Consider the following 26,576-nt stretch of genomic DNA (forward strand, 5'->3'; position numbering starts at 1 on the left):
TTTGCGACTTATCAAAGAAGTACTCATACACAGAAAGATACTTACATCGTCACGGTGATCCAACCCTATCAATCTGTTGGCAAGATTCTCCAATGCGCTTTTGCGCGCAGAAAAAAGAGTGAGTAACGTTTCCCGGTGAAAGAAATGTTTGTTAAATTGTTCATGGATGCTATTTTTTTTCAAAAAAAAAAAAAAACTAGAGTGAATACTCATGCCAAAATGATGATCACGGTGTTCCAGTATATATCGACATAGCTGAGTAACTTACTGTCTGTGCACGCCACTCAACATTCTGATGTAATTTCGGAAACCTTCCGAGGTAGGCGCTGAAGCCGGATGTCCTCTCAACATATCATACACCTCCTGTATCTCCGGGATATCTCGATCCGGATGAGCCTGTCGCTCGACATGAGCATAGCGTGCTCGATTTTTGTTTTCCTTTTGGAGCGCCCACTTGAACATGGACTGGAACCTGAAAAAGGGTTATGTACAAAATCAAACATGTTGGCATCAGATGTAAAAAGCGCGGACACACGCTCATACTTGCTAAAAGTAAATATACTGCACGCAGTACTCACTGGTATGTTCTGTTATTTAGCTGATATACGTGCTCTGCTCTCGCTTCAGGTGTTTCGAGCGGCTCAAGAGTGTCTACAGCAGTGACCAGAGACCGGATGCCTAAAATAATATACAGAATATCTACTTAGATACCGTTACATATTTTGAGAATGATTAGATATATACCTGGGTCTATGAACACTGTTCGAAAATTGTGAAGCCGCTCTGCATCAAGACCATCTGGCTCTTTGGAGAGATGATACATTCCTCTTCTCCACTGTGTGACGTCAATTTCACGAGGAAAACGTTTAACTTGGTTGGAGCTAGAAGGCATATACTCTAACAATAGATTTATGAGATGTCGTCATGACTAAATACATACTTTTAATATTGCATGCTATGAGGGTACTACCAACCTCCACGCCGCGTTGTCACAGGCCTGCGAAAATGGAACACAATGGCGACACCATCCGTTTCGAATGTGTTATTGAAGAGTTTGAGCTCGCGGTCTTCTGGGGGCACAACACCTTGACCTGGGCACATTATATTTATAAATGTATATGAGATAGATGAGTTTAGATATAACTATCAAAAGATACCACTTTGTGACTATTCAAAATGTATACGGAATCTACCTTCGACTGCGTATCGGCAACGTCGCGGCTCTACGTGACCGATATTAAATAGCGACTCCCAGAAGCCTTCAAGCAGCTCAGGATCTTGCTGTCTGAAAACACGATATGACAAGCAACGTCCACGACCAGGAACGTTATTTGGTCTCTAGATTTATGCATCGATGGAAATAAGCCAGTAAATAAACAAATAACATCTTTTAATAACTGGAAACACAAAGAGAGTAAAAACGCATATCATTACCACAATATTATCTGGCACTTGTGCAGGGTCTCGCTCGTCCACTTCGCGTACGATGTAATACATAGTTTCAAGGTCGACCGGCATGAATCCAATGCGGTGACTGGCAAGTGGCAGTGGAGTCCACTTGGGACAGAATTGGAAAGGCTGGGCTTCAAGTGACAGCCAGATATAAAAGGATAGCGAATTCACTAGCATTGCAGGGCCAGATATGGACGGTCGCTGTACTATGCGTGCGATATTCACGCCGGCATATGCTTGTTCGAATCGTGCAGTGTGTTGGCTAAAAAAGTTGAAATAGTAACACCGTCTTAGTTATAACTGTGTGTTTATCTATGTGTTGTATCTATATAATCATCATAACAAATTAAAAAGAAATTATGTGTAATTTCTTACTTGAAATATTGAAGCACCTCAGTAAAGATTGCTGCTGGAATTCGTTCAATTAAACGCTGAGTCAAATGAGTTCTGTGCGTTGTGATCAAATTACAGATTTGTTTTGCTATAAGCAGATCACCATAAAAAATAGCGGTGAGATATTTTTCAACACTCCAGTATTACCAATTTAAGTAGAAAAGTAAATCATTCTTTTGTTTACCCATGCTAGAGATGCTGATTCGAAAGGTAAGGTTATGTTCATGGCGCAGATGACTCAGATATGCGACCCATACACGCTTGAGAAAGACAGGAATGTTGGTGCATAGGTGGTTCATGGCATCTACAAATTTATTTCCTCAGTTAATAACTATTTTTATAGTTCAACAATCATACATAGAGCATGTAAGAATTGCGTGTACACTACACTTACTGGTTTTAGCCTTTACTGCAAACAGCTCTGCTAATCGAGCCAACAAGGACATTGATAAGTCTTGACGAAGAACAGGAAGATCGTATAACGCTGTTAAGAAAGTCAGTATCAAACATCTATCATTGTTTTACATTTACCCAGTTTCAAAACGTCATATCGGTATATCTAATACCTTCTCCTGTTTCCGCATTCCGGCGTTGTGGCTGATAATGGTTATTGAAGATATCGCGTAGAACGGCGTAGCGGTTTGGAGTCTATTGAAGTCAATAATGTAAAAAACTTGTCAGTGTTGCATGCTCCGCGACATACAGTACATATTATGCACAATTCATCCCAAGCAACAGAAATTATTCTCACGCGAGCCGGTATAGGTGCCTCTTGCGTTGGATTGGTGATCACCATCCGAAATGCCGTAGCCCAATACGTTTGATTGTCTAATTCTGGCATGGGTATCTCACCGTTGCTTTCGTATGCAAGCAGAGCATGCAGATTAATCAAGTTCAAGGCGTCTCTGCGAAGTACTTGGTACCACTCAGCTAACGAACGAAGGTAAGCCTAGCGGTAATATAAGATTGTTTTAGCTTTTCTGTCCAGATAATTATGAATGATCTTGGTGTCGGCTTTATAAATGGTGTACGAACCCTGTACAGCTCACGATTTTCATTTAATGCTACCCTCAACTTGCATTTGCGACTGGCTAATCGCCATGTATTTGCGCGGCCGTAAAACGTGTCGCGAATGAAGTCTGGCTCCGGTTCTATGTAGGAAATAATATAAAGATACAACCATAGTAAGTCTACTATATACATGCTCATAAAAATTTTATACAGAAGACAAGCGGAAAGACAATATTAACAGTACCTGCTGCTCCTTCTTGCTCCATGTACGCTATTTCGTCATAGGAGTACTCATTCTCGGCAAATGATGTAATGTCCGAGCTAGTGTCGTTATCCAGGTCGTCATAGTAGTCATTAACGTTGTCAAAACCAATATTTTCGTCGTCCACATCCATCATAGCCGCACCGTCGCTCGCTTCCGAAAAAGCATCAGTGGTTGGGTCATTATCGACGAGTATATTGTCGGTATCAAATGAGTCGGTTGATGCCATAGTCATATCAGTGTCGCTGTCGTCCACGACACTGATAGACACCATTTTTAGTATTGAGTAAAAAGGTGCAAGGCTTTATGTATATAAAACAATAGTGATAAGATAGAAAGAGAGTTATTGGAGAGAAAGTTGTAAGAAGGAGAAAGGAAGACCTTGTTTGAGAGAAGGAGTGCTGTGATGAACGTGGGTTGTGAATAGATAATAAGAGAAAAGAGATTGAATAAAAGACAATATGAAATACTGTGAGAGTCAAATATGAGGTGATTTTTTTTGAATGAATTAACAACCCTTTATATACTCTTGGATATGCTGTCAAGACTTCCGTTTGGATGAACTGATGAATGGATCGGGGCACGCCGGGTTTCGGATGTTTCAAAGATGAAGAGGAATGGTAAGGTTGAGTTTGGCGGTCATGACAATGAACGTTGCCTTCCGATTGTAAAGAGTCATCTTTGTCTTGATCAGTGTGCTCCTTGTTTGGCGAATTTCACCTTTGTCTGTGCTGGAATTGGTATCTGCTCTTTGACATTGAACGTGTGACCAACCAATAAAATTTCAGCCTCCACCTGGCTCATTCAAAAAAAAAAGCTCTTTGACAGGTACACTTCGCTCAACTCATATAAGCTAGATTCAAAGGAAGTGCTGACTAACTCGAGAATAGGACAATGTGTATACAATGGTTGGTTCTGAGTTATTCTCGATTGTGATCCATGTTTGAGAGATTATTGATATGGCGCTAATTATGTCATTTGTGTGTGTGGTGTTCTCTCTACTGCTTTCTAATGGTTACAAAGACGGCGGAGTGGGATGAGTTGTCCGGATCAATCTCAAAGTAGTGTGGTTTACCACAAGTGCACTATGACTTTGAAAAGGCACCTTTTATAAAAGAAAATTCTTGTAAATAATTGATGCTAATACTCACAGGTGACTATTAACAAGAAGATATATCTTTTATGCAAATGATTAACCCATGTGTATATCACCTTTTGAGCATGTGAAAGAAAGATAGTCGTGCTAGGATTACATGCCACCCACGATTGCCCGCTTAGCAATACTACGGGTGGGGAGCGTGCTGCACTCTAGTCAAACAATTATCAGAAGCCTCGTGATATGCTGAAAAATGAAAGTGATAAAAAGAGACTTTAGAAGCCCTTGAGAGTGTTGGCAGAATCATACATATCAGTGATTTAAAGATGAAGGCTGTTACTTCTAAATTTAAACAATTAATTATGCTGATTGAGAGGATTGTGTCTACAGTAATCAGATATGTATGCTTTCTCGTGGACTAAAGTTTTTGACGATGTTTGGACACTATAGAGGATAGAGGATAATATTACGCGTGCGGTTCTTTTTCAAAAGTTGATGTACAGTATGGAACAATACCAACGTGTATTGCAGGATTGTATGGGGGAGTTCGTTATTGGAGTCCCGGGAATACGACAAACGTCACCAGCCAAAGTGTTCATTATATACGTTTCTCCAAGTGTTCAAAATATCTTTCTATACCTTGTTGTTGGTTTTGAACACTGACAGAGCTGGTTGAGAGCGGGGAATGTTGTGTTGAGGACGTCAATAATCTGTTTGCCATGGTTGCTCCATTGTTTTCACGAATTCTTGGATCTGCTATCTACACGAGGGACGACAAGAAATATAGAGTAAGATGTTTGTATCAAGCAATATGATAACTGTATATATAACATATTAAACTATTAGCTAGTAATAAGTTTAGCATGAAATTTAGCATATTGTATGGAATCGTTATGAGTATGAGCAAACAATTATGTATATGCAAGATAAAACAGCAGCAAATTTTTGGTTTTTATTTGTGGTATCTTCATGCTACAGTATTCATATACGAGCATGATGACTCAGTATTTAAAACTGTACCACTTGAATGATACACCATTGCTAGTACGGTGCAATTCTTGAGCAATGTCATCAAAATGATGACCCCTCAAGCGCATGCGGATCAGAGTAACCAGCTCCCCTTGGGTCCAATGCTTGTTGCGCCGATCACCTACGATGGGACCCCATCGAATAGGATGCAACTAAAAAAAGATATTAAGTTATCCAGCTTTTTATTTATTAATCACCTTCTATTATATAGTCAGTGTAAGAGTAGACGATGATTACTTACATCCATTTTAAGCTGTATTTGCTCTGCTCTTTTAATTTCCCCTTCCACAACTCCTCTGGCATAAACGATTTCTCTATGGTTTATCTGGTGACGATAAACCTCCTCACATTCTTCTGGCGGATGATCCACCCGCGAAGTTATTTCGTTCCATGATAAAGGGGGTTTGGATGCGCGCAGCTTTGCAAGGTAATATCGCTGAGTTGGAGTCCAATGAGAAGGTAACGGTGGCTAGAAATATGCAACATATTATGATAAATTTATAATACATACACGATACCGCAATAGCTCTTTCTGTTTTTCAAATATCATACTCACCTTGTATTGACGATATCGTGCCTTGCAGGCTGAAGGTGTGTGGCGGTTGCCAATTATTCGCGCAATATATTCCCAAGACGCATGCGGATATTGCTGCTTTTGTTGTATCAAAATCGCGATATCTTGGGCTTCCCATAACGGCATGGTTGATAATGTTTAAATTGACGACGAAGGATCAAGAGGTTAAAGCTATTGTATCAGCATAGACACAAAAACTTAATATATCTGTTTATCTTTTTTGAAGACTCTGATATACTACCTGTCTAATTCTTGTTTCTAAATACGCTTCTTTCCCTGTTTAGTGCTTCTTGGTTGATGTGTATTACTATTGCTAATGATGACACATGATCCATGCACACTTATGGCTTTGCCTTTGTTGATAATTTAGATAGCGGCGCTATCATTGATCAGTTCACAAATCCCATGTCCCATATTGCAAGTCCAACAGCTTTATCCGAACAAATATATACCAAGTCCAACCAAGAGTATTAGAAAACAAAATATATGTAATAAGTATCTCTGCTAAATATTTATTTTATTCTTCATTGTTGACGAGAGGGACATGCATTTGGATTGATGATTTTTTCTACGACTGTGTATAGCCTTTTCTGTAGAACAATCAATTCTCTAGTTGTGTTGTAGATATGTTTGATTTGTTTCTTGCAAATAGATTATCAAGTTGATTTGTCGAGCGTTCATATTCAGCGAGCAGATCGTTTCTATGTTGCCGCTGCTGGTGCTGTGAGGATGGTGCTAGTTGCATAGATGCTGTTAATGTTGTTGACTAAAGATGATGCTGGTAATGACGATGATGCTGTTGTTGATTGGCGAGGGAAACTTTGGTTTATGATTACTAGAATGGTGGTGTTATATGCGCTAAGATATATATGCTTGCATGGTTGGTTACGCTTTTAAAATCTTCACAACTACAAGAACCAATAACGCCATTGCTATCAGTTTCTTCAAGCTTTAAAGTATACAATGCAGAACTAGCAAAAGATTGATAGGTAACCTATTGCCACAGTACGATCAGCAATTGTAAAAGTAAACGGACACATACAGAAGTGGTACATACATGATCATCATGGATAGTTATCATCCGGTCAGCTTCATCTGGTGATTTTTTGCAGGCTTCTCTTTCGTTTGTTAAGCTTCTCTAGTCGCTGTTGTTTCTTCGACACCAGCCAAAATACGTAGGACTTGAGCACGGTAATCATTTTCAAAAACTGCGTCAACATATAGATTACACGATCAGCACGATGATTGCGACTGTATGGAAGATATTTGCGTTTAAGTTTGGAATGCCAGCTTTCGATCAGATTATTTGTATGGAAGGACGCATTCTAAAGAATATACAACCGTGCATTATGTTGAAGCGCAAAATAAAGCTAAAACGAGCCTAAAACGTACCTCTCTCCAAGCCTTGCTCCAAAGATGATGCTTAGGATGCCCAATAGTCCAACACACAGCCATAAAATGCTCATATGTATCCCGCCAATTGTTAACCAAGCCTGCACAAATTCAACGACGGTTTTGCAATTCATCAAAGAACCAAGGGCAGAACGAGCTTCATCTCTTCTTTTCTTCGTATCCGCTGTTGACAGAGTAGTTTTGATCTATAACCCAACATATAGAAAAAAGAAGGTTATATTGAATATACGATAATGTGGCTAACTAAATGGTACCTTGGACGTGATGTGCTTTTCCCATGCTCTTTTGATGTGCCAATGACACAGAAGAACTTGAACTTGATGACCATAAACTGCTCTGATGCTGTTAATTTCAACTGGACTGCAATCGATCATGATCCTTGTTGGTGTGTATTCAATTCTGTCTCGGAGCCATCGAAACCATACTTGCAAATTTTCACTATCTTCTTTATCTGTGATCATAAACGCAAGAGGGTAACCTTGTCCAGTAACTGTATGCTTGGCAACGATAGAAAACAGATACGCATCAGCCCGACCACTGATGATAGATTTGCAAGTCTTGTGTGTGGCATCAATACAGATCTCATTTGATTTCTTGAGCAGCTATAAAGCACATATGCATCTTAATATACGAACATTGCATTATATTTAAGTATATATCTTTTCTTACCAAAGCTTGTCGTGATGATATCCATGCAACAACAAAAGTAGAATCCGTGATATATTCCAACGTTTGATAACCTTGATCTTTTAAAAAGAGAAGCCACTTGACTACACTTTCTTTATCGATTAAATCTTTTCTTGCTAATCTTGACTGTTGGTTGGCGATGATATTCATGACATGATGCTGCTTCACACGTAAGGCTTCCGGGAACGGTCCTTCGCCTTCCTCGAGCTGATACCACAGGTTAGCATCTCTACAAGTTATCATCATAGTTTTGCTTTACATGTATAGATGATACTTACATCTTGAAGTTGTTTATCAGTCAAACGCAGATGTTCCTGAATTTGATCCCACTCCAACTTGTTATTGACAAGTTCTTCGATCCATTTACGTGTTTCAGCGGGGAGTTGTGAGCGAGTAGCATTGGTTATCTCGGTAGGGTCATGGTGTTGATGTTGCCAGTGATATACAAGTTTGATTTTGCCTGAGAATAAGTATTGAATACGGTATCGAGCACGACAATTTACTTTAATAGATGGTTTTGCAAGTCGACGTTTTTTGATGGGAGCAGGTTCAGTTGAGTCTATGGGCAGAGCAGGGATAGCTGGAGCCGATGTTTCTCTTGAGTGATCACAAAAAAAGTGATACTACGTTCAACTGTCCGAGGACGGCCGGTATTGTTTCGGCGTGCATCTGAAGCCTTGGGTACGGAGATGTACTTGTTGTTGGTGATGAAGTTGGCAGGCTGCTTGGGGTTTTCTTTAACCCACTCGTCAAGTTGTTGCTGGTTGTCAAAAATCTCTGAAACTACTTCGGTAGGGTAGGTGGGAAAGACACGGACAAGGTATCCAAGGCTATCAGATGCAGAGGCCATTGTTGTAGGTGAGCAATTGACAAAACAACAAAGGTACAGTTGCGACGCGTCGCTGTGGGAACATGAAAAAGTTTTACTCTGTGATTGAAAACTTCTCTAACGTAATTTTTCTTGATGAATAACGAAACCGAACTACCTGTGTGCCACATCACTTCCACCCTATACGCGTTCCAATTCGAGCTCCGCTTCACTGCACAACTAAACCTCCACGTATCGCAGCCAAAAAAGGTTCAACTCATACTCTCTCCACTTTTGTACATAAGTTTTTACTTCTAAAGCTTCTTTTGAAAGGTAAATACAATAGTCTGTTAACTTTTAATGAGCCAAAATGTCATTTTGCCTTGTTCATTTCCTGGTTCTTTTTTTGTATAACTCATTGATGTTTTTGTTCTCCAATGGCTGGAACTTTGTCGCGTTACTGTCGTTTCATCTTGTTTCCCTTGCTTCCTCCTTCATCTTTTGTAAAACCAGCTTTTTCTTGTTGTATCAAAAGAAAAACAAGACCAAAAAGAGTAGTATGGCCAAGAAGCTCAACGAAATCCATCGGACAGCAACATTTGCTTGGAGTCCTGGACAGCAATTACCGCTGATTGCAGCAGGCACTGTTTCAGGTGCTTTAGATGATTCCTTCTCGAACGCGTCTGAGCTCGAGCTCTTCAAGCTAGACTTTGTAAATCCAAGCAATACCAGCCAAGGACTATCGCCTGCAGGAAAAATTAGCACCAATGCCAGGTAAGAACAGCAAATAAAAAGGACACTTGAATTAGGGTTGTTTGAAGGAGAAACATACATGAGCAAGTAGCGCAAATTGAGAACAATTCCTTTTTTGTTTTCTTGAAAACAGATTCAACACGCTCAGATGGGGTCATGTAACAACAGACAAGCCATATGGTATTATTGCTGGTGGTATGGATAGTGGTGAGCTTGAGCTCTGGAACCCAACGGCTATACTCGAAGATGAAGGGTACGTAACAAAGAAATAAAGGCTGCTAGAGATCAAAAGTAGCGTATACAGAGATGGTGTATGTATACTGAAGCCGTAACTGCTCTGGTGTTTATCGTATACAGGGCAGATGCTGCATTAGTATTACGGAATTCGACACACACCGGCCCTATCCGTGGTCTCGATTTTAACTCGGCTCAATCCAATCTATTGGTTTCTGCTGGCAATAACAGCGAGGTATCTTTTAGCAATACTGCCTAGAATATATGTACCTTGAAACCCCTTTTTACTCTAACACATCTTTACACGCTGCTAGGTATACATCTGGGATCTCACTAACCCAACCAAGCCACACGCTCCTGGCTCTCGATCAAGCAAGTTAGATGATATCACAAGTGCTGCTTGGAACTGTCAAGTTCCACATATTTTGTCGACCTCTTCTACGTCTGGCTATACGGTTGTCTGGGATCTTCGAAACCGCAAGGAAATTATGACACTGGCTGGACCTGGCGCTGGTGCTATGAGCGGTGGCCGACGTGGCATTTCATCAATTGCCTGGCATCCTGATGTGGTAAGTGTTTGTCGTTAGGTGGTCAGCTGGATACTTGGGTTTCGTATGTGAGTGTGAGTGTGAGTGTGAGGGAAAAATGAGGTGTGGGACTGACCGATACAAACCTTTATCGGATAGGCAACACAAATCGTGACAGCATCTGAAGACGACAATAGTCCCGTTATCACACTTTGGGATCTCAGACACGCTCACTCGCCCGAGAAAACATTAGCCGGCCATAGAACGGGCGTTATGAGCGTAGCTTGGTGTCGCCAGGACTCAGATCTTCTCATGTCGTGTGGTAAAGACTGCAGAACTCTTTGCTGGAATCCTCGTACAGGTGACTTGTTGGGTGAAATGACACAATCTACCAATTGGACATTCGAAGTGGATTGGTGTCCTCGCAACCCGGATTTGCTGGCAACTGCATCGTTTGATGGAAAGGTACAATAATCACTACCGGTGGTTACTATTACCATGACATATACACACAAAGATACTGACATTTCAAACCACTACCCTCTAGATCAATGTTTATTCGATCCAGGGCGCCGGTCGTGATGAATCAGCTGCTCCGACATCTGAGCAGCAGGGTGCCACTAATGCAGACGACCCTTTCTCCGCCGCGATGCTGGCAGCTACGCCGCAAACACAATCGTTTGCACTCAAGCACCCACCCAAATGGCTCCGTCGACCCGTCGGCGCCTCTTTCAGCTTCAGTGGCAAGCTGGTAGCATTCAACGACAAGGCTGGACAAGCGGCTGCCAAGGTCGCTGCCAGTCTTCCGCCTGGATCTGCTCCAGCAGTACAAAACATCCCGCGCAACGTTACCATTGCAACGGTGGTCACAGAGCCCGAGATTGTCAAGCGCTCCGACGAGCTCGAAACTGCGGTTAACCAAAACCAATTGGAGAAACTCTCGGAAGATCGTCACTCACAAGCTGCAATTGCCGACGAATCGCAGAGCTGGAAGGTGCTTCGGGCCTTATTTGCAGATGACGCTCGACAACAACTGATCCGCCAACTGGGTTTCCAAAACGAAGAAATTATTGCGGCTGTCGAAGCAATCACTGCAGAGACCAAGAAGGATGCGGCTGCTGATGCCAACGATACATCTGCCTCACAACAACAACAACAACAACAACAACAACAACAGGAGACCATCGAGACACCCAAACCAGAGCCAGAGGAAGAGAAGAAGGAGACTCAAGAACAGGATGTCTCTGCTACTGCTGCTGCAGCTGTTGACGAAAAGGAATCCGAACAGACGCAAGAGGTACAGCCTGCTACTGAAGGTCATGAGCAAACCACGGAAAAGCCTGTGGGTGAAAAGGCACCCACAGACACGCTTTCGGGACTTTTCCGCTCATCCGATAAGGCGTCTCCCGCCGAGGACTTTTTCGGGCAGCAATCGTCTGGACAGGCCACTGCCGTCGATACTGCAGCCAGCGGCATAACAGCTACTGATGCTACTGCTTCTGCCGACACCACCGCTCTTGGTGCTGCCGCTGCTGCTGCCACCCCGGCTATCGTTGCAGCCCTTCAGGTACCGCTGGAGCTCTACCCCAAGGACAGCTCGGATACCGACCGCTTGATTACTCGATCGCTCGTCTTGGGCGACTTTAACACTGCTGTTGAGCTTTGCCTTGCTTCCGATCGTCTCTCGGATGCTTTGTTGCTGGCCATATACGGTAGCAGCGACCTGTTGGCCCGTACACAAAAGGCATACTTTGAGCGCCAAGCTGCAAAGACATCCTACTTGCGCCTCGTGGAAAACATTGTGAACGAAAACCTGTCGGCCATTGTGGACAGCACTTCGCTGGACGAGTGGACTTCCGTCGTCGTCATCCTTTGCACGTTTGCACGCACCGAGGAATTCGGTCCTCTTTGTGAAAGTCTTGGTGGTCGTCTCGAAGAAGCATGGTCGGCTGCTGTCAAGAACGGCGACGTGGAAAAGGGCCAGCAATTCCGCCGGCACGCAACACTTTGCTACTTGGCTGCCGGTAATCTTGAAAAGGTGGCTGGTATCTGGATTATTGAACAGGAGGAGGAGAAGCAGAAGGAAATCAAGGAAGAGGGTGCTGTCAACGCCAGCGGTTCTAGCTTGCAGAACTTGATCGAGAAGGTTACTGTCTTCCGCAAGGCTATCGACTATGAGGACGAGATGCTTGCTGCTGATCAGAGCTCGGCTGGCGAAACACAACCCGGTGTATATCCCTTGGGTCAATTGTACAGCAAGTACTGTGAGTATGCTGAACTGATGGCTACCCAGGGCAAACTCGACATTGCCCTGCGATACCTCAACCTCACTCCCAGCGGCTATCGCGATCTCATGTCTGATCGCTTGTCCGTCATCCGCGACCGCGTCTACCGTGCCTGCGTTGGCGAAGGCAGCTTCGGTCAGCACCGCGTCCCTGCATTCCCATTCGAGCCTACGCCACTCTTGTCTGAAAAGGAAAGAGCAATCCCTGATGCTGGTGCTAACGGTTTCGAGGGTCAGCATTTGTTCCAGCAACCTATGCAAACCGAAGCACTTCAGCAGCAGCAGCAGCAAACTGCTGCCTATGACGCTTACAAGCCATATGATCCTTCAGCCAACACAACAGCTGCTCCATTGCAACAGCAGCCTGTGCAGCAGCCACTGCAGCATCAACAACAACAACAACAACAACAGGCGACCTACAACGCTTACAACCCGTACGATCAGCCTGCAGCTCCAGCACCTGCACAACAACAACAACAGAACCCTTACGCGCCCATCACCAACCCAATGGGCGCGCCTGCAAACACTAATTATGGCTATGGCTATCCAGCTGCACAAGCAGGGGCTCCTGTACCACCGCCACAAACGGGAGCGCCACCCCCGCCACCACCCAAGAATAGGCCCACAGGATCTGCTGGCGCAAGTCCATCTGTTTCGCATCGATCCGCCTCGGGGGCATGGAACGATCCACCGGTTGTATCTAACGCACACGTGACACGAAGCCCCGCTGCTGCTCAAGTTGGTCCTAAACGAGTGACTTCTCCCTTCCCTAACCAGCCTGGACCTAGCACATATGCTCCCGCGCCTAGCCAGCAACAGCAACCATACATGCAACAGCAGCCTCTAAACAGAGGCATGGGTGCTCCACCACCTCCACCACCTACTGCAACCGCTGTGCCTCCACCCCCTCCACCCATGAACGCCGTTGCTCCTACCCCGCTTGCCAGACAACAACCACAACAGCCGCCACCACCACCTCCGCAGCAACAGCAACAGCAACAGCAAGGATTCTATGCGCCCGGTCCCCAAATGAGAGGCCCTGCCACACCTCCACCACCTATGGCATCAATGGCAGGTCCTCCACCTCCACAACAGCAACACCAGCATCCAATGGCTCCCCCGCCTCAGCAGCAGCAGCAGCAGCAGCAGCCATCACCTTATGCACCTCAACCCATCCAGGCACCGCCTCAACAACCGGGCCCCTACGCTCCTGCTCAACCACAGCAACACCCCCCACAACAGCAGATGTTCCGTTCAACGGGTACGCCACCTTTGCAGCAACAGCAGCAGCAACAGCAGCCATCTCCTCGAGCACCTCCTGCTGCTCCCGCCAAACCTGCTGCACCACCAGCTCCCGAAAAGAAGCGACATCGTAAGTTTAAGATGGAAAAACCGGGTTAATGACGATATTGGCGTTTTGCCGCGTGGTTAAATATAAAAATAAAAATTCTCTCTCAATGTATAGCCAAGGATGACAGAAGCCACATCCCCGCCGAACAGCGTCCCATTCACCAGATCCTTTCAGCCGAGTTGCAGCAAGCAAGACAGAGATCTCCTGTAAGTTGCCTGACATATCTAGAGCATTATCAGTGTGTCTGCATCCTCCTCTAATTTTCTGCTTTCACTTCATGTGAAACTTTGTTCTGTTAGCCTGCTCAAAAGAGAATGCTTGACGACACTGAACGTAGATTGAACACCCTTTTTGAAGAAATGAACAACAGTGAGATATCCGAAGGTGTCGTGCAGCCCATGCTTGCACTTGTACAAGGTAAGAATCGATGAATTCATGTGTGGTATAGACAGATAGACTAATATATATCATTACTATAGCTTTGCAAAAGCGTGACTATGATACAGCTCAACGTATTCAGGTCGATCTGGTGACGACGCGTTACGAAGAATGCGGTTCATGGCTTGTCGGCGTAAAGAGACTCATCGACAATGCAAAGTCAATGGCTTAAAAGGAGAAACCTATTGTAATTTGTTTGAACACGAAATATATTATATACATATATCATAAAGACGATTCTAGCAATCTCACTTTTTCCTGTGGTTACACTTCTTTCACTTGTGCGTACAGTGGCATCCCCACATATCACCAAGTAATCCGTTAGACACATAGCATGTAAATCCCATACATAGACCAATAATAAAATGCTCCGAATGTGCATGTTCTTTCTACTGAACCACAACCTTGTTTTTGCTGAATACATAGCACCAGCATTATAAAGCTGGGAAGGATTGAGGGCGGAATACTTGACAGCTCTCTTTCTCTCTTTATCTCTTTTCCTGCTTGCTTGCCTTTGTCCAATGGCGAATACCAACGCCACGGTCATTAGCGTTGCTCCTTCTCCTCCATCGCCAGCCGAATATGCAGCAGAAAGCGAGCCAACGTCGTCACTCTATGGCAATGCCACCAGCACCCGCACTAACATTGGCCCGTCGCCCAAACTGGATGAGTATCGCAACATGATTCGCCACATTCTGACAAAGATCAGCAAACGACGTCGTCCACCGTCTGCCTTGGTCCAGCTGGTTGAATCCTGTACATCAGTAGAACCTAATACAACTTTTGATAATGAAGAAGTTGTAGATCTACTGATGCAACTACGAACGGCCCTGACTTTATGCGAAAAGAGTGGCCTCGGTCCTGAAATATTGATACAGCGGTAACTACACACACGTTCAATTTTGGACACAACAGAGAAAAAGTAACCAGTGTGTGCACATGTAGAGATCCGCGTGTATCACCAGGACCATCGCAAGGCAACTCGCCCATCATGGCCACTTCACCACAGACACTAGCATTCGAAACAGAGCATAAAGTATCATCGTTTGAAAATATCGTTGCTATGCTCGATGATCTAGTATTGAACGATTGCCGATACAGCACAGCAAATCCACGACCTTCACGACCGCCATACAGCATGCAATCCGTCTTGGTTGATGTAGCTACGATCTTAGTGACCTTATGCGACGATACGATGCTGCTCTCTATAATCGGCACGACAATGCTGCCTGCATTTGATTCGTTCCCGGAGGGACCGTTGCTTGGCAAGCTTCTGGGCTTCTTTCTGGATGCACTCCTTCCTCGATTGTCTCAGTGCAAAGCCGAACAGAAAACAACATCATATACGGAAAATCGGCATAAACAAGGTAAATTACAACAACGCAGTGAAAAAAAAAACGCCCGTCCAATCGTGTTTAAGCATGATTAATCCTTAAATTGTAGCACAACATACCACGGTAGCGGCAGCGGCAGCGGCAGGGACGGGAACAGCCACGGCAGCACCTACTATCAACATCCAAAGTCCCGACTTTGATGAAGACAATACCAAAATCCAACGATCATCTCATCTAACCATCGACACACAACTTTCACCCACATCTTCACCAAGCAGTCCACAACAACACCATCATATACAGCACACTGCACGCGATCCCGTACATGCGCTATTTACGCCACTCGTATTCTTCATGATCGAATATCTTGATCCGTACCTTGAAGCAGCACACTTATCCGAACCGCTTACATTCACGCTTCCACATCAGTCCCACTCCATTCACAATTTCCACAAGGCACTGTGCTTGATGATCAATCAGAAGCCTGACTTTTATCTCGACTTGTTACGTGTTATTTCGCACGGCGCGCCTGATGTCAGATTCAGGGCCTGTCAAATTTTATTCCACTACTACAATATAAGCACTGGCCACGTGGTTGTCGCCGAAGACTTGCCTGAATTTGGCTCTAAAACCGAGATTGAAACTCTTGCAAAGGCTATGGAACAACAGACATTCGAACAAGACCAGCAACATCAGAACGACCCGACGTTTCTCGAAAGCATGATGGGCAATAATAACAGTAACAACAACAATAACACGGTATATAACGGTATCAATCGAAAATACCGAAGTGGGCTTCTCAACCCTGTCGTCGGTGCTTCTTCGCCTGCACCACGCAGCGACGAATCGCTGGACGGAGACGATAACTCTACGAACAGTCGAGAGTCGCATATCTGGTTTCCACACATGTTTGCTGAAAACAGCAGAAATCAGGCAGAAGAATTGACGCTGCAAGCATCACAACGTCTTTCGACTGGAATCCAGGCGTTCAGTACGGTCGTCCACGACGATATGAACGGCGCTTACTGCAAAGAGTGCTACAAAATTATCAAGGGTTATGGTTTACGGTGCTATCAATGCAAATGCAGTCTGCACTATGGCTGTCTCTCCAACAGCGAGCAAGACATTATGCTTTATGTAAAAGAAGGGGGCATCCAAAAGGTAGTCAGCCCGCAATTCTGTCGCATCCCGCCACAACCACGTTTTTGCTGTGATACCAGTGTCGCTGCAAGCAGCAGTTCTCCGACAATTATCCACCTTCTGGGTCACCAGTTCATCCTTGTCAACCTGTACACCCTGATGTTGTGTGCATCGTGCTGCTTGCCGTTATGGGGTATCTCTTACCAAGGTTATCGTTGTTCGACGTGCAATCGGTTCGTGCATCCCGATTGTTTGGCTAAAGCAGAACAAGAGGGTGGGTTCAAGCACGCTGCTTCAACGATCCAAGGATGTCATCCGTATCAGCCGTTGCTCGAAAGCCATACGAAAATCTCAGAAACAGCACTATGCGATGGACTCCGTGGATTTTATGGCGATCTGTTCCCGTCTTCCGAAAGCGACATGGTTACCAAAAGCTTTGAAGAGGTGGGTGTGATGCTCAATATACTCCTGATTCAGGACAACATTTTGCAGTGCGGTATCGCTTCTGGTTGTCTGTTGATCAGTCAAGAATCGGATGATCCGTTGCTCGTTCCTCAGAACTGTGAGGATGTGGACATGACACGCGTATCGAATGCATCGCCAGCGCTTCGTAACGCACTGAGACTGTGCATGAAGTACATTAAGACAGGTAGCTGTCCGACGTCACGATTTCTGGGCAGCTTCTACAGTAACCGGCAACATATCGTGGAAGAGTGCGTGCTGAGCAAGGAAGAATATTTGGCACATATCTGTGCCATGATGAAGTCCGGTATTGCATCGACTAAGCTAGGCGAAAAACACACCTCCTTGACAAGCGATTATTTGCAAGTGGAGCAATGGGACGATCATCCGCACGGCGACGACGCTTGGGACGCTACACCCCAGGAGGTGATTGATCGAGACGCGATGCTGGAATGGCTTATGGACAACGTACGGATCAAAAGTCGGCGGGCAGCCGAGATATTGCTGCAACATATGCGAAACTTGGGTCTTTTCGAACGGCAAGACGGCACGCACATGTTGTTCACGCTCGCAGGGGATAAGCCCGTCCCATGTATCTTCCCCGTGCCTTATGTGATCGACTGTATGCCAACAGTGGAGACGCTGGTGGATGCTATTGAAGCTTGTCTTGACGATATCGACATTACCATCAATGAATGTGGTATGCTTCTGCTGGTCCGTCGGTGCTGGCCAGATCCATTCATTTCACGGTATACCTGCGAACGGTTGATCCTGGCCATTCTGTCATGGGTATTCCAAGAGGACGAGAAACTATCTGCTTTACATGCCGAGTACACGGGAGACCATGGCGCTGGTCATAAGCTCCACCCGTTGCCAGGTGTCAAGAATAGTCGGTGGACGCAGGCTGCTCAAGCTGCGTTAGTGTCACGCATGAAGGGTGCCGACAAGAACAACAGACAAAGCATTACCTTTGCCATGGGAATGAGCAGCGGTGCAGGAAATGTGTATGTGACAACTCGTGGAGCACTGCGCGATCGTTACTTGGTTCGCTGGATGGCCATGATGCATGAAATGGACCCCAAGGGCTACGCATCAATGCTGTTTGATACGATCGAACGTATCGTTGAAGGCAAACGCGAAGAATGTGTCCCATGGATCGACAGCCAAGATGAACAGGTACATCCCCTAAGCACACTACTAAACTTTGACTAATAACCCATGTTCAAATTGGATATAGAAAGCAACAACACAGCGCTTTGAAGAGTTTGTCGGGTATATTTTAAAGCTCAAGGCCTCTGGATTAGCATTCTCTGCTCTTGACGAGGTCTTGCAACGCTGGCTTGACAAGTCTTACGACGAAAGTGAACAACAAGGACTGCTTCGCAAAAAGGAACCTGCGGATATACGCAATTTGGCGAAATTGTGCTCCTCTAAGGTGACTGTTTCCAAATCGCCAGCAGCCGCTGGCAAGTCTGCAGCAACAGCGGCAGCGGGCGACCCAAGCCATGCTTTTGATGTGATCACGGCGCTTTTTGCAGCAGGCGATACAGGAAGTGTCGAGCGTGGTATGCGATGGCTGGCGCTGGTCATGCATGCAGGCACCGGTATTCCCCCGGCCTCTGTTGCGAAAATTGCCCGCCACTTGGTGCTTGCGCGTGCATCAATCACCACTACTGCCAAGTTTGTGGAACTGCTCTGGTTCCAGAGTGTCAACATCCTGAATGTGAGCACGTCGCGTGCCGTCATCATCGATGCTGTCGGGTACCTGAACGAAATTGCATTGGATTCGTTGCACGCCAAAGAGAATGACCAAGACTTATCCATGGAGCGCCTTGCCAGGTATTCATAAAAATAAGGAGACAAATGGCTGGTTGCTTTCATGCATAAAAAAAACTAACGTTCATGCGAGCAGTGCACAGAAGTTTATAAAGTACAGCGCTGCATTAACATGCTTTGCATACAATTGCCCGCTCGGAAACATTGCAGAACTTGACATTGTACCCTATTTTGGAGACCACGTGGCACAATTAACGCAAGTTTCTTTTCCGGTGCCCAGTTGTGCTGGGTATGAGATCATAAACCATGCATCTAACCCTGCCTTACTATTTTTTGTTAATTCTACAGACACAACAAACGCGCATCCACCCATGTCGACAACACATTACCGATGCAAGTTGACGAAAACACGCCGGTTATCCGCTGCATGCTGCTGTATCTCCGATTCGATCAACTGAATATCCGTGCGGATGTGCTCAAGATGTTCTACGCACTTATCCATTGGGGATTCGGCATCAGCAACAAATCAGACCTTATCAGTCAGGCGACTCCTGCCTTGACTTCAGCGTAAGTCCCCGTGTCTCTTTTCCGACTCTCCCTGAACTGTACACACAAGGCAGTGGAATTCACAGAACTTCATGACTATAGTATTTGGGAAACTCTGCCACCGTCGTACGACAGCTTGAGTGACATCAGCTTGAGCTTGCTCATGAAACTGATGAGCACTGATGTGCGTCATTTCCACGCTTGTGTATACAAAATATTTGAAGATTCAAACTGGGAAATCCGATACCAAGGTCTGGATAACCTCTATGGTTTATTTACAAAGATGGATGCTGCTTTTCAAACAAAATGGCTGCCCATGCTATCGTACCTCGGGCCTGTCTTTAGCTATTTTGTTGGAAGTCTATGGGACAAGGAGGAATATGTCCGAGCTAAGGCCTTTGCGTTAATCCGTACGTTTGGCACACTACATCTGCGTTCGGCGTTTCGATGCTGGGAAGCTTATTTCCTAACCGCCACTGACCGACAAAGGACCTCAGTTATCAAGCTGATGATTCAGTTGAATGCCCTCTTCCCCGATTGGCAGGTGATCCAGTGGGAGTCTTTGCTGGAGGCACTGGAAGCCAAACAAAACGACAAGGCCGATACCCAATCTTTCGATATCCTAGAACGCTATATGCGCACATCATCATCCAACGCGCGCCATCATGACGACAATGATGGCAACCGTAACTCCAACACAGAGAGCGAGATCGAGCAAGAAAACGAGGATATGTTAACCATTGAAATCGAGAACGCGCGCGTACTGATGCTGACACTTGCACTGCAAATGTTGGGCAGCAATTTGCCGGTTGATACCGTCCAAATTTCCCGGTTAAAATACATTCTTGTCGACTGTATGGGCTTCAACAATTGTCGACGCTATGTCACCTCGGGCGAATGGGTTGTGACCTTTGGCAGCATGACGTATGATCCTGCCAATCCGCTTCAGAACTCCTTCTTGATTGCCGCATCACGAGGACTCAAAAAGATAATGGATAGTTTTGCACCACTTCCTGCTGAAACTGTTGCATCTATGGCTCCCGATGTATTGGAACAGAATCGGGTCGAGCTTGCAGAAAACAGTAGCCCAGGTGTGCATTTTATCGACGTAGTGCTCAAACTGTTCAACTCGGGCGTGGATGTCACTTCACTCAACCACATGATGCTTAAAATATGGCTTGAAACAATTTTGATTGTCATGTACAAGGTAAGAAATGCAATTCGAAAAAGAGAGAGGGAACCTAAGAAGCAATACGTTGGTAAACATACTCATTGTATACTGTATAGCACAATATCCTTGAACGCGAGTTCGAGCACAGCATTGTTAATTGCATGAAGCAGATTATCGAGCTGCTTACCAAGGAAATCAGTGAAGAAAATAAGCTCTTGATTCTAGAGATTCTTAAGTGTCTGCTGCGACGATCAGATCACCTGACAGCCATGGTCCTGTCAAAACAGATCATGGCGTTGGGTAAACTCATGACCAAGCTTGGAAACAAAATGAGTGAGCCGGTTTTCCTGAAAGCAAAGGAGTTCTTAAAAAGCGCTTTTCTTCGATTTGCTGTCGCCGGTTTGTTTGTACTCATGTTCAAGGTAAAGACAAGCACAACGATGCCCATCGCTCTCCACGCTGTATTGACCTTTATCTTTTGAAATAGAATCAAACGGTATCGGACTCCAATAACCGAGATGTGGACTTGTTCTTTGTGTTACGGACCGTGATCGATCCAGAAGATGTCGTTCCTGATGAAGATATGCACGAAATCGTATATCTACGCGATCAACCTGTGCGCGATGTGCTGGACAAACTGATGAAGCAGCAGATGGAGCGCAAGGCATTTTCGACTGTTCTCCACAACATGTGTCGCTATGTAGAAACCGTGCATTCGCATCCATATTCTGAATCTATCTTGAATGGTAACCCTCTTGTTTTGTGTTTAGTTATAATGTACACGAGCTAATGCTAACGTTCTCTTTATTTCAGATTATGCCATATTTTTAAATACGCTCACCAAGCACACAGCCGGCTGGCGGAGGCCCGAATGGGATATAAACCCGTTGTTTACAATGTCAGCCATACTCTTAAAAGAACATCCCTATCACTACGCAGTAAGTTGAAATAACAGTAGAGATGGAGGCAAGCCAATATTAGTCGTTAACGAAAGATGAAAACATATAGATCCTATTACCGCAAATCCAAAATTTGTTCCGACATGGTCTGCAACACTGCACAATCAATGTCGAGAACGTCGTCGAGCTGCTGGCATCATACACTGTACTTATTAGCATTCCCGGTGCCTCACCCGACAATGTATTTGTACAAATCATTACCGAAGAAGTCAAGAACGGCCTGAACTCTCGAACAAAGTTACACAAGGACACAATGCTTGTTCTACTAGAGCTCATCCTTTGGGACAGCAAGCCAGATCACGAGGGATGGTTTGCTCAGGTCGAGCAAGCACTTCCAGGCGAGCATCCTACTGCAACAGCCAGCGGAGGCTATCGCCGGGTGCGATACTTTGATGCAAGTTTGCCATCCTTACTAGAACCCCTCGGCTTTTTTCTCAAACTGCCGCCAGCATCACAGCAATTTACGAAAAAGGATTTCAAGACGTACAACACTGTCGCTGAGCTGCTGGTCAACTTGTGCGTTGAAGACAACAGTAACTTGTACCGTATATTTGGAATGCAAAAGCTGGACGAGACACGTCACTGCCTACGGTTTCTCAGTTGGTTCCTTTTGGCAATACTGCGCGAACCTAGTACATCGCTGCTACTGGTCGAGTTTGAGGATACGATTATAGAGCTCCTCGTGCAGACGTTCAACTCGATCCCTATAGACTTTGATACCCCTGATTTAAACTTTTCCTATAGTCCCGCAGGCGAATCGCTCGTTTTGAGCTTCTTGATTGTCAAGGCATGGGTGCTGCTGATTCTACGCTGGGAGGATAACCGCCCAACATTTTGGATGTCTCTATGGCCTGCCTTACGACGGCTGCTAAGTCGGATCGACCCGGAAACACTGTCTGTTGCCGGAAATATCGGATTGTCAGTCTGGAATTTGCTCCTGTCGCTGTTGCAATTCCTATTTGCATGCCGCAGCCCTGTTATCATGGTGAATTCTTATGAATGGAACTCGGTCTTGGACATGTTGCTTGGTCAGGTACAACAATAATTTGTAGTAAAGTGTTGTGGGACATGCTCAAAGTTTAATTAAACCTTGTCAACGATATGATGATTTTCTAGATCTCACAGCACAGCAACGGCCAGGCAGCACAAGAGCTTATGACCCTGAATGAATTTCGAAATCAGGTCCAACATATCCAGCGCATGTTTGTTACCCCACCGGTGCAAGTGCCATTAGCTACGCTGAATGATCAGCTATTTCTTGAGCTACGAGATGTCATGCGGCTTCAGGCAGAAACAATCATGTTCCAAAGCAGTAAAGCGTTTTCAAGTACAGCCAATGGCATGTAACAATAAAGGACCCCAATTTCTCCTTTTACAGTAAAAATATACTTTGAAAAAATTGATACATCGAAGCGGCGACGATCCCTTATTTCGCCAATTATCATATAATAGAAACACCACCTCATACACATATACGGCCCCGACATGGCCTCCATACAATCCTTAAAACGACGCACAATCCTTCGCTTAGTTGCTCTTTTATCATTCCTTTTACTATGTAGTTATATAGTCTGGTCATACATTCCACTCAGTCGAATGTCGGGTCACACATCCCCCCTTACCGTCGATGCATGGCCGACATACGAAAACCCAACACCTCTTCAACAACCTCATGACAAATTCAGTGCGGCCTATGTAACGCTGACCAAAGGCGACTCGGGATCACTTGCCAATTTACGCATGACCATGCGCCAAATTCAATATGCTGTTAACGAGAAACGCAGCTATCCATACATCATCTTTTCCGACGAGGAATTAAGCGACGAATTTAAACATCTTGCTAGCATCATGACACCCAATGCCGACGTTGCCTTTTACGATAAACTAGGCCCGGAATTCTACGGGTATGCCAATTCAACAGACCGGGAACGAGCGCTGGAAGCCCGGATACGCATGAATGAAACTATTTTTGGTGACAGCGAAGACTATCGCTTTTCATCACGGTTCATGGCCGGTCTCTTGTTTCGCCACCCTGCATTAAACGACCTGGATTACATATGGCGCTTTGAAGTCGGCACAGAATACGTTTGCCCCATCAGCTTTGATCCGTTCGACTTTATGAAGGATGCAGGCAAAAAGGTGTCATTTTCGATTACCTTGTACGAGTACGAAGAAACGATCCCGTCTTTGTTTGCCAATGTCATGAAATTCGCCGCAGAAAATCCAGATATTGTGCAGTCGACGGATAATCCAAAAAGCTTATGGGATTTTGTGATTGATACGGATACCCAGGGGTACAACAAATGCCATCTTTGGAACAATTTCCAGGTATAGATATTAAAGATCTGGATTACGTCTTGGCGATGAAATTGAAAATGGTACTCACTTAAGCTTTAAATACCGAATACTAGATTGCAGATATGCAATTTTTCCGTGGCGAGCTTTATCAACGTTATTTTGATTTCATTGACGAGTCTAATGGCATCTTTTATGAACGATGGTAAAGAGCAGCAGTGTTTCGGGTTAGAGATATGGAGGGGGGAGAGGCTGATATGCTAAGACAGTTTGTTCTAATATACATCTTTTGATTTTATGTTTAGGGGTGATCCCGTCATCCAGACATTGGGCATAGTACTTTTCCTGGAGAAAAGCGATATCCAATTCTGGGAGAACATTGGCTACCGTGTCGCCAATTACTTTACGCATTGTCCATCCAATAAGGCCATATACAAGCAATGCAGCTGTCGTCCGTCACAAAACTTCGACTATGATGGATACAGCTGTCTCAGACAATTCCTCAGTAGTGGTAATGAAGTTTATAGTATTACAGCATAATAGATCCTTTTGCATTCAGTGAAGTTAAGGTTTAGGCCAGAATGTTTGAAATGGGGGGTGTTGCAAATTGCTGCGATTGCAAACTACAAAGGCGTATGTGTATCTATTGCCCAACTTAATAGGACATGGAAAGCTCGATGCAATCATGATCAGGACCGTCGCATCTTCTATATATATCGGACACATGTATATGCATAAGGGGTTTATGGTTTGAAGAGGAAAAGGAGAGTTTGGATGATTAAATGAAGCGATTTGCTTCTATGTTCTTTCAAGCTTATATTGTTCTTTAAGCTTTCAAAGCATTGTCCATTTTGTCCATCACTTGCCCTTCTTGCTGCTGCTGTAGTTGGCTGAACGATTGTATTAAGAAGAGGAAAGCGAAAGTAGTCTGGCATTGATTTACGGCATCTATTTGACCTGCAAGGATTTATAATATTAGTGCTGCTCAAACTTAACAAATCAATCGTAGAAACACTAAATATCTAATTTGTTGCAGCAGAAGTAATATAGTAAATGACGATGATGATAATAGTGAGGAACAGAAGAATGCACATCCCTCTGCGACAGCAGTAAGGCAAACATGCTGTTTAACTGCAGCGGTCGTCACCGGGACATTTATTCTTGGCAGTAATCGATCTAACTTGTATTTGTCCCGCCATTGATCACACCAAAGATAACGCGGGCAGTGACAACAGTATATGTAACGTGGCGAAGGTTGTTACGTTGGTATATTCAAACAGCTGTGTTACCATCAGCTTCTTTCTTTCTGTGGAGGAGTAAAAAAATTCACCCGCTCGAAAAAGTTCTCAGTAGGCAAGCTGTTGTCTCCAAATTCCCAATTGAAGCATAGTCTTCGCCGTCGTTATCGGCAACGATTACAGCATGATCATCTTTCTCATACATAAAAGAAAACAAAAAAACCTGTATGTGCGTATCTACATTTTTTTGCAGTACGATCAGTACGACTTTGCTTTTCGCGCTAGTGCAAAGGGAGGATACACAACCAGCATCTGCTTGGATTGTGCACAGTCGGCTCGTAGTTACTTGTTAGAACATCACAGTACTTTCCATGTATCAATGATGCTATATTCCACATTGCCCTCCCCACCAAACTTATTCTATTGTATTTCCCTCCCTACCTAGTCGATACGACTAACTGTAGATATAAAACAAACTTTCTTATTATTACGAATGATCTGTACCAACTTCATTTCAATACGTTTCTTTAAATAAATATCAACTCAATGTACTTTGTGAATACCAAATTGAATTAACCCGTATCACTATTAAAATACTTCTGGACTTTTCTTTCTTTTCTCCTTATACGCTTTTCCTTTTTCGCTCTCGCATGTTACAGCGTTGGATTTTAAGTTTCTTCTACTATATAGTTTATAAACCAATCACTTGTGAAATAATTCCAAGTTTTTAATGTGTCACAGTACGAAATCAAGATACATTTGTTATGAGTAAGAAAGTGATGATCATATATGATCTTATTACATGAAACTAAGATCACTTTGTTTTAATCATAAGAGTATTACTAATAAGCAGTGAAGCGATGGTATAAATGATGGATGATGATGGTCATAATAGATGGATAGTGCAAAGAAGATGATAAATATGCTGTTAGATAAAAAAAATACTGCAGTGTAAAGATTAAATGACATCTTCAATAAATGTTGTGTGTGTCTGGAGAGAGAGAGAGAAAATGCCCAACGGGTGAGTTTATTCACTTGCTTTTTCATGCTTTTCACATCCTCTTCATTTGTAACAGACGATATACAGACTTGCAGATCGTTGAACTCATTGACCTCATACAAAATGTAACTTTGAATGCTGCTGAAGCTTCTCGCATACTTCGAATTCCAGAAAGGACTGCTCAGCGATATTTTGCACGATTCCGAGATGGAGAAGCCTATTTGCCAAATCAACTTAAAAAACCTGGACGACCACATCCTGTATTAACAAATGAACACTCCTTGTTCTTACAAGGTCTATATGACATGAATCCTTCGGGGACACTCAGCAAGCTCAAGATCAG

At 44.3% G+C, this 26,576-nt stretch overlaps 8 protein-coding genes across 8 annotated transcripts; 4 read left to right on the plus strand and 4 right to left on the minus strand.

Moving 5' to 3' along the window:
* Positions 1 to 64: 64 nt before the first annotated feature.
* On the minus strand, positions 65 to 472 carry BDB00DRAFT_800233 (uncharacterized protein). Its single transcript, XM_053121761.1, has 2 exons — positions 241 to 472; positions 65 to 118 (listed from the first exon to the last, which is right to left on the minus strand). The coding sequence occupies exon 1, from the start codon at positions 460 to 462 to the stop codon at positions 265 to 267; it is 198 nt and encodes a 65-aa protein (XP_052984685.1). The 5' UTR covers positions 463 to 472; the 3' UTR covers positions 65 to 118; positions 241 to 264.
* A 508-nt stretch (positions 473 to 980) lies between these two features.
* On the minus strand, positions 981 to 2,288 carry BDB00DRAFT_447699 (uncharacterized protein). Its single transcript, XM_053117423.1, has 5 exons — positions 2,240 to 2,288; positions 2,030 to 2,176; positions 1,828 to 1,933; positions 1,194 to 1,714; positions 981 to 1,091 (listed from the first exon to the last, which is right to left on the minus strand). The coding sequence occupies exons 2-4, from the start codon at positions 2,142 to 2,144 to the stop codon at positions 1,345 to 1,347; spliced, it is 591 nt and encodes a 196-aa protein (XP_052984686.1). The 5' UTR covers positions 2,145 to 2,176; positions 2,240 to 2,288; the 3' UTR covers positions 981 to 1,091; positions 1,194 to 1,344.
* Positions 2,289 to 2,411: 123 nt separating this feature from the next.
* BDB00DRAFT_800243 (uncharacterized protein) lies at positions 2,412 to 2,675 on the minus strand. Its single transcript, XM_053121762.1, has one exon. The coding sequence runs from the start codon at positions 2,639 to 2,641 to the stop codon at positions 2,453 to 2,455; it is 189 nt and encodes a 62-aa protein (XP_052984687.1). The 5' UTR covers positions 2,642 to 2,675; the 3' UTR covers positions 2,412 to 2,452.
* A 2,540-nt stretch (positions 2,676 to 5,215) lies between these two features.
* Positions 5,216 to 5,943, minus strand: BDB00DRAFT_867574 (uncharacterized protein; the record flags this gene model as incomplete). The annotated part of the gene is made up of 3 exons (XM_053126360.1): positions 5,216 to 5,395; positions 5,485 to 5,712; positions 5,800 to 5,943. 3 exons carry the CDS (start codon positions 5,941 to 5,943, stop codon positions 5,216 to 5,218), a joined length of 552 nt encoding a protein of 183 aa, XP_052984688.1.
* Positions 5,944 to 8,936: 2,993 nt separating this feature from the next.
* Positions 8,937 to 14,214, plus strand: BDB00DRAFT_448070 (uncharacterized protein). The gene is made up of 9 exons (XM_053117424.1): positions 8,937 to 9,058; positions 9,239 to 9,499; positions 9,612 to 9,731; positions 9,836 to 9,947; positions 10,027 to 10,278; positions 10,300 to 10,302; positions 10,399 to 10,704; positions 10,787 to 14,080; positions 14,174 to 14,214. Exons 2-8 carry the CDS (start codon positions 9,285 to 9,287, stop codon positions 13,922 to 13,924), a joined length of 4,146 nt encoding a protein of 1,381 aa, XP_052984689.1. The 5' UTR covers positions 8,937 to 9,058; positions 9,239 to 9,284; the 3' UTR covers positions 13,925 to 14,080; positions 14,174 to 14,214.
* A 400-nt stretch (positions 14,215 to 14,614) lies between these two features.
* Positions 14,615 to 19,662, plus strand: BDB00DRAFT_448176 (uncharacterized protein). The gene is made up of 7 exons (XM_053117425.1): positions 14,615 to 14,648; positions 14,739 to 15,192; positions 15,258 to 15,679; positions 15,756 to 18,424; positions 18,486 to 19,087; positions 19,161 to 19,280; positions 19,373 to 19,662. The coding sequence occupies exons 2-7, from the start codon at positions 14,834 to 14,836 to the stop codon at positions 19,593 to 19,595; spliced, it is 4,395 nt and encodes a 1,464-aa protein (XP_052984690.1). The 5' UTR covers positions 14,615 to 14,648; positions 14,739 to 14,833; the 3' UTR covers positions 19,596 to 19,662.
* Positions 19,663 to 19,733: 71 nt separating this feature from the next.
* On the plus strand, positions 19,734 to 23,047 carry BDB00DRAFT_754914 (uncharacterized protein; the record flags this gene model as incomplete). The annotated part of the gene is made up of 6 exons (XM_053118792.1): positions 19,734 to 20,777; positions 20,858 to 21,163; positions 21,229 to 21,487; positions 21,555 to 21,679; positions 21,750 to 22,685; positions 22,826 to 23,047. The coding sequence occupies 6 exons, from the start codon at positions 19,734 to 19,736 to the stop codon at positions 23,045 to 23,047; spliced, it is 2,892 nt and encodes a 963-aa protein (XP_052984691.1).
* Positions 23,048 to 23,440: 393 nt separating this feature from the next.
* BDB00DRAFT_755045 (nucleotide-diphospho-sugar transferase) lies at positions 23,441 to 24,535 on the plus strand (the record flags this gene model as incomplete). Its single annotated transcript, XM_053118805.1, has 3 exons — positions 23,441 to 24,028; positions 24,112 to 24,200; positions 24,301 to 24,535. 3 exons carry the CDS (start codon positions 23,441 to 23,443, stop codon positions 24,533 to 24,535), a joined length of 912 nt encoding a protein of 303 aa, XP_052984692.1.
* Between the last annotated feature and the right edge of the window lie 2,041 nt (positions 24,536 to 26,576).

The sequence above is a fragment of the Zychaea mexicana genome, assembly GCF_025766255.1.
Source record: "Zychaea mexicana strain RSA 1403 chromosome Unknown BDB00scaffold_5, whole genome shotgun sequence".
Lineage (NCBI taxonomy): Eukaryota > Fungi > Mucoromycota > Mucoromycetes > Mucorales > Lichtheimiaceae > Zychaea > Zychaea mexicana.

Excerpts from the sequence above, each read along its gene's own strand:
- BDB00DRAFT_800233 (XM_053121761.1), bottom strand. The coding sequence starts at position 462 with ATGTTCAAGTGGGCGCTCCAAAAGGAAAACAAAAATCGAGCACGCTAT.
- BDB00DRAFT_448176 (XM_053117425.1), top strand. The coding sequence starts at position 14,834 with ATGGCGAATACCAACGCCACGGTCATTAGCGTTGCTCCTTCTCCTCCA. Across the intron at positions 15,680-15,755 it reads GGAAAATCGGCATAAACAAG|CACAACATACCACGGTAGCG; the intron begins GTAAATTACAAC and ends CTTAAATTGTAG. Across the intron at positions 18,425-18,485 it reads TCGACAGCCAAGATGAACAG|AAAGCAACAACACAGCGCTT; the intron begins GTACATCCCCTA and ends AATTGGATATAG.
- BDB00DRAFT_448070 (XM_053117424.1), top strand. The coding sequence starts at position 9,285 with ATGGCCAAGAAGCTCAACGAAATCCATCGGACAGCAACATTTGCTTGG. Across the intron at positions 9,948-10,026 it reads CTGCTGGCAATAACAGCGAG|GTATACATCTGGGATCTCAC; the intron begins GTATCTTTTAGC and ends ACACGCTGCTAG. Across the intron at positions 10,705-10,786 it reads CTGCATCGTTTGATGGAAAG|ATCAATGTTTATTCGATCCA; the intron begins GTACAATAATCA and ends ACTACCCTCTAG.
- BDB00DRAFT_800243 (XM_053121762.1), bottom strand. The coding sequence starts at position 2,641 with ATGGTGATCACCAATCCAACGCAAGAGGCACCTATACCGGCTCGCGTG.
- BDB00DRAFT_447699 (XM_053117423.1), bottom strand. The coding sequence starts at position 2,144 with ATGAACCACCTATGCACCAACATTCCTGTCTTTCTCAAGCGTGTATGG. Across the intron at positions 1,934-2,029 it reads AATCAGCATCTCTAGCATGG|CAAAACAAATCTGTAATTTG; the intron begins GTAAACAAAAGA and ends ATCTGCTTATAG. Across the intron at positions 1,715-1,827 it reads GAGGTGCTTCAATATTTCAA|CCAACACACTGCACGATTCG; the intron begins GTAAGAAATTAC and ends CAACTTTTTTAG.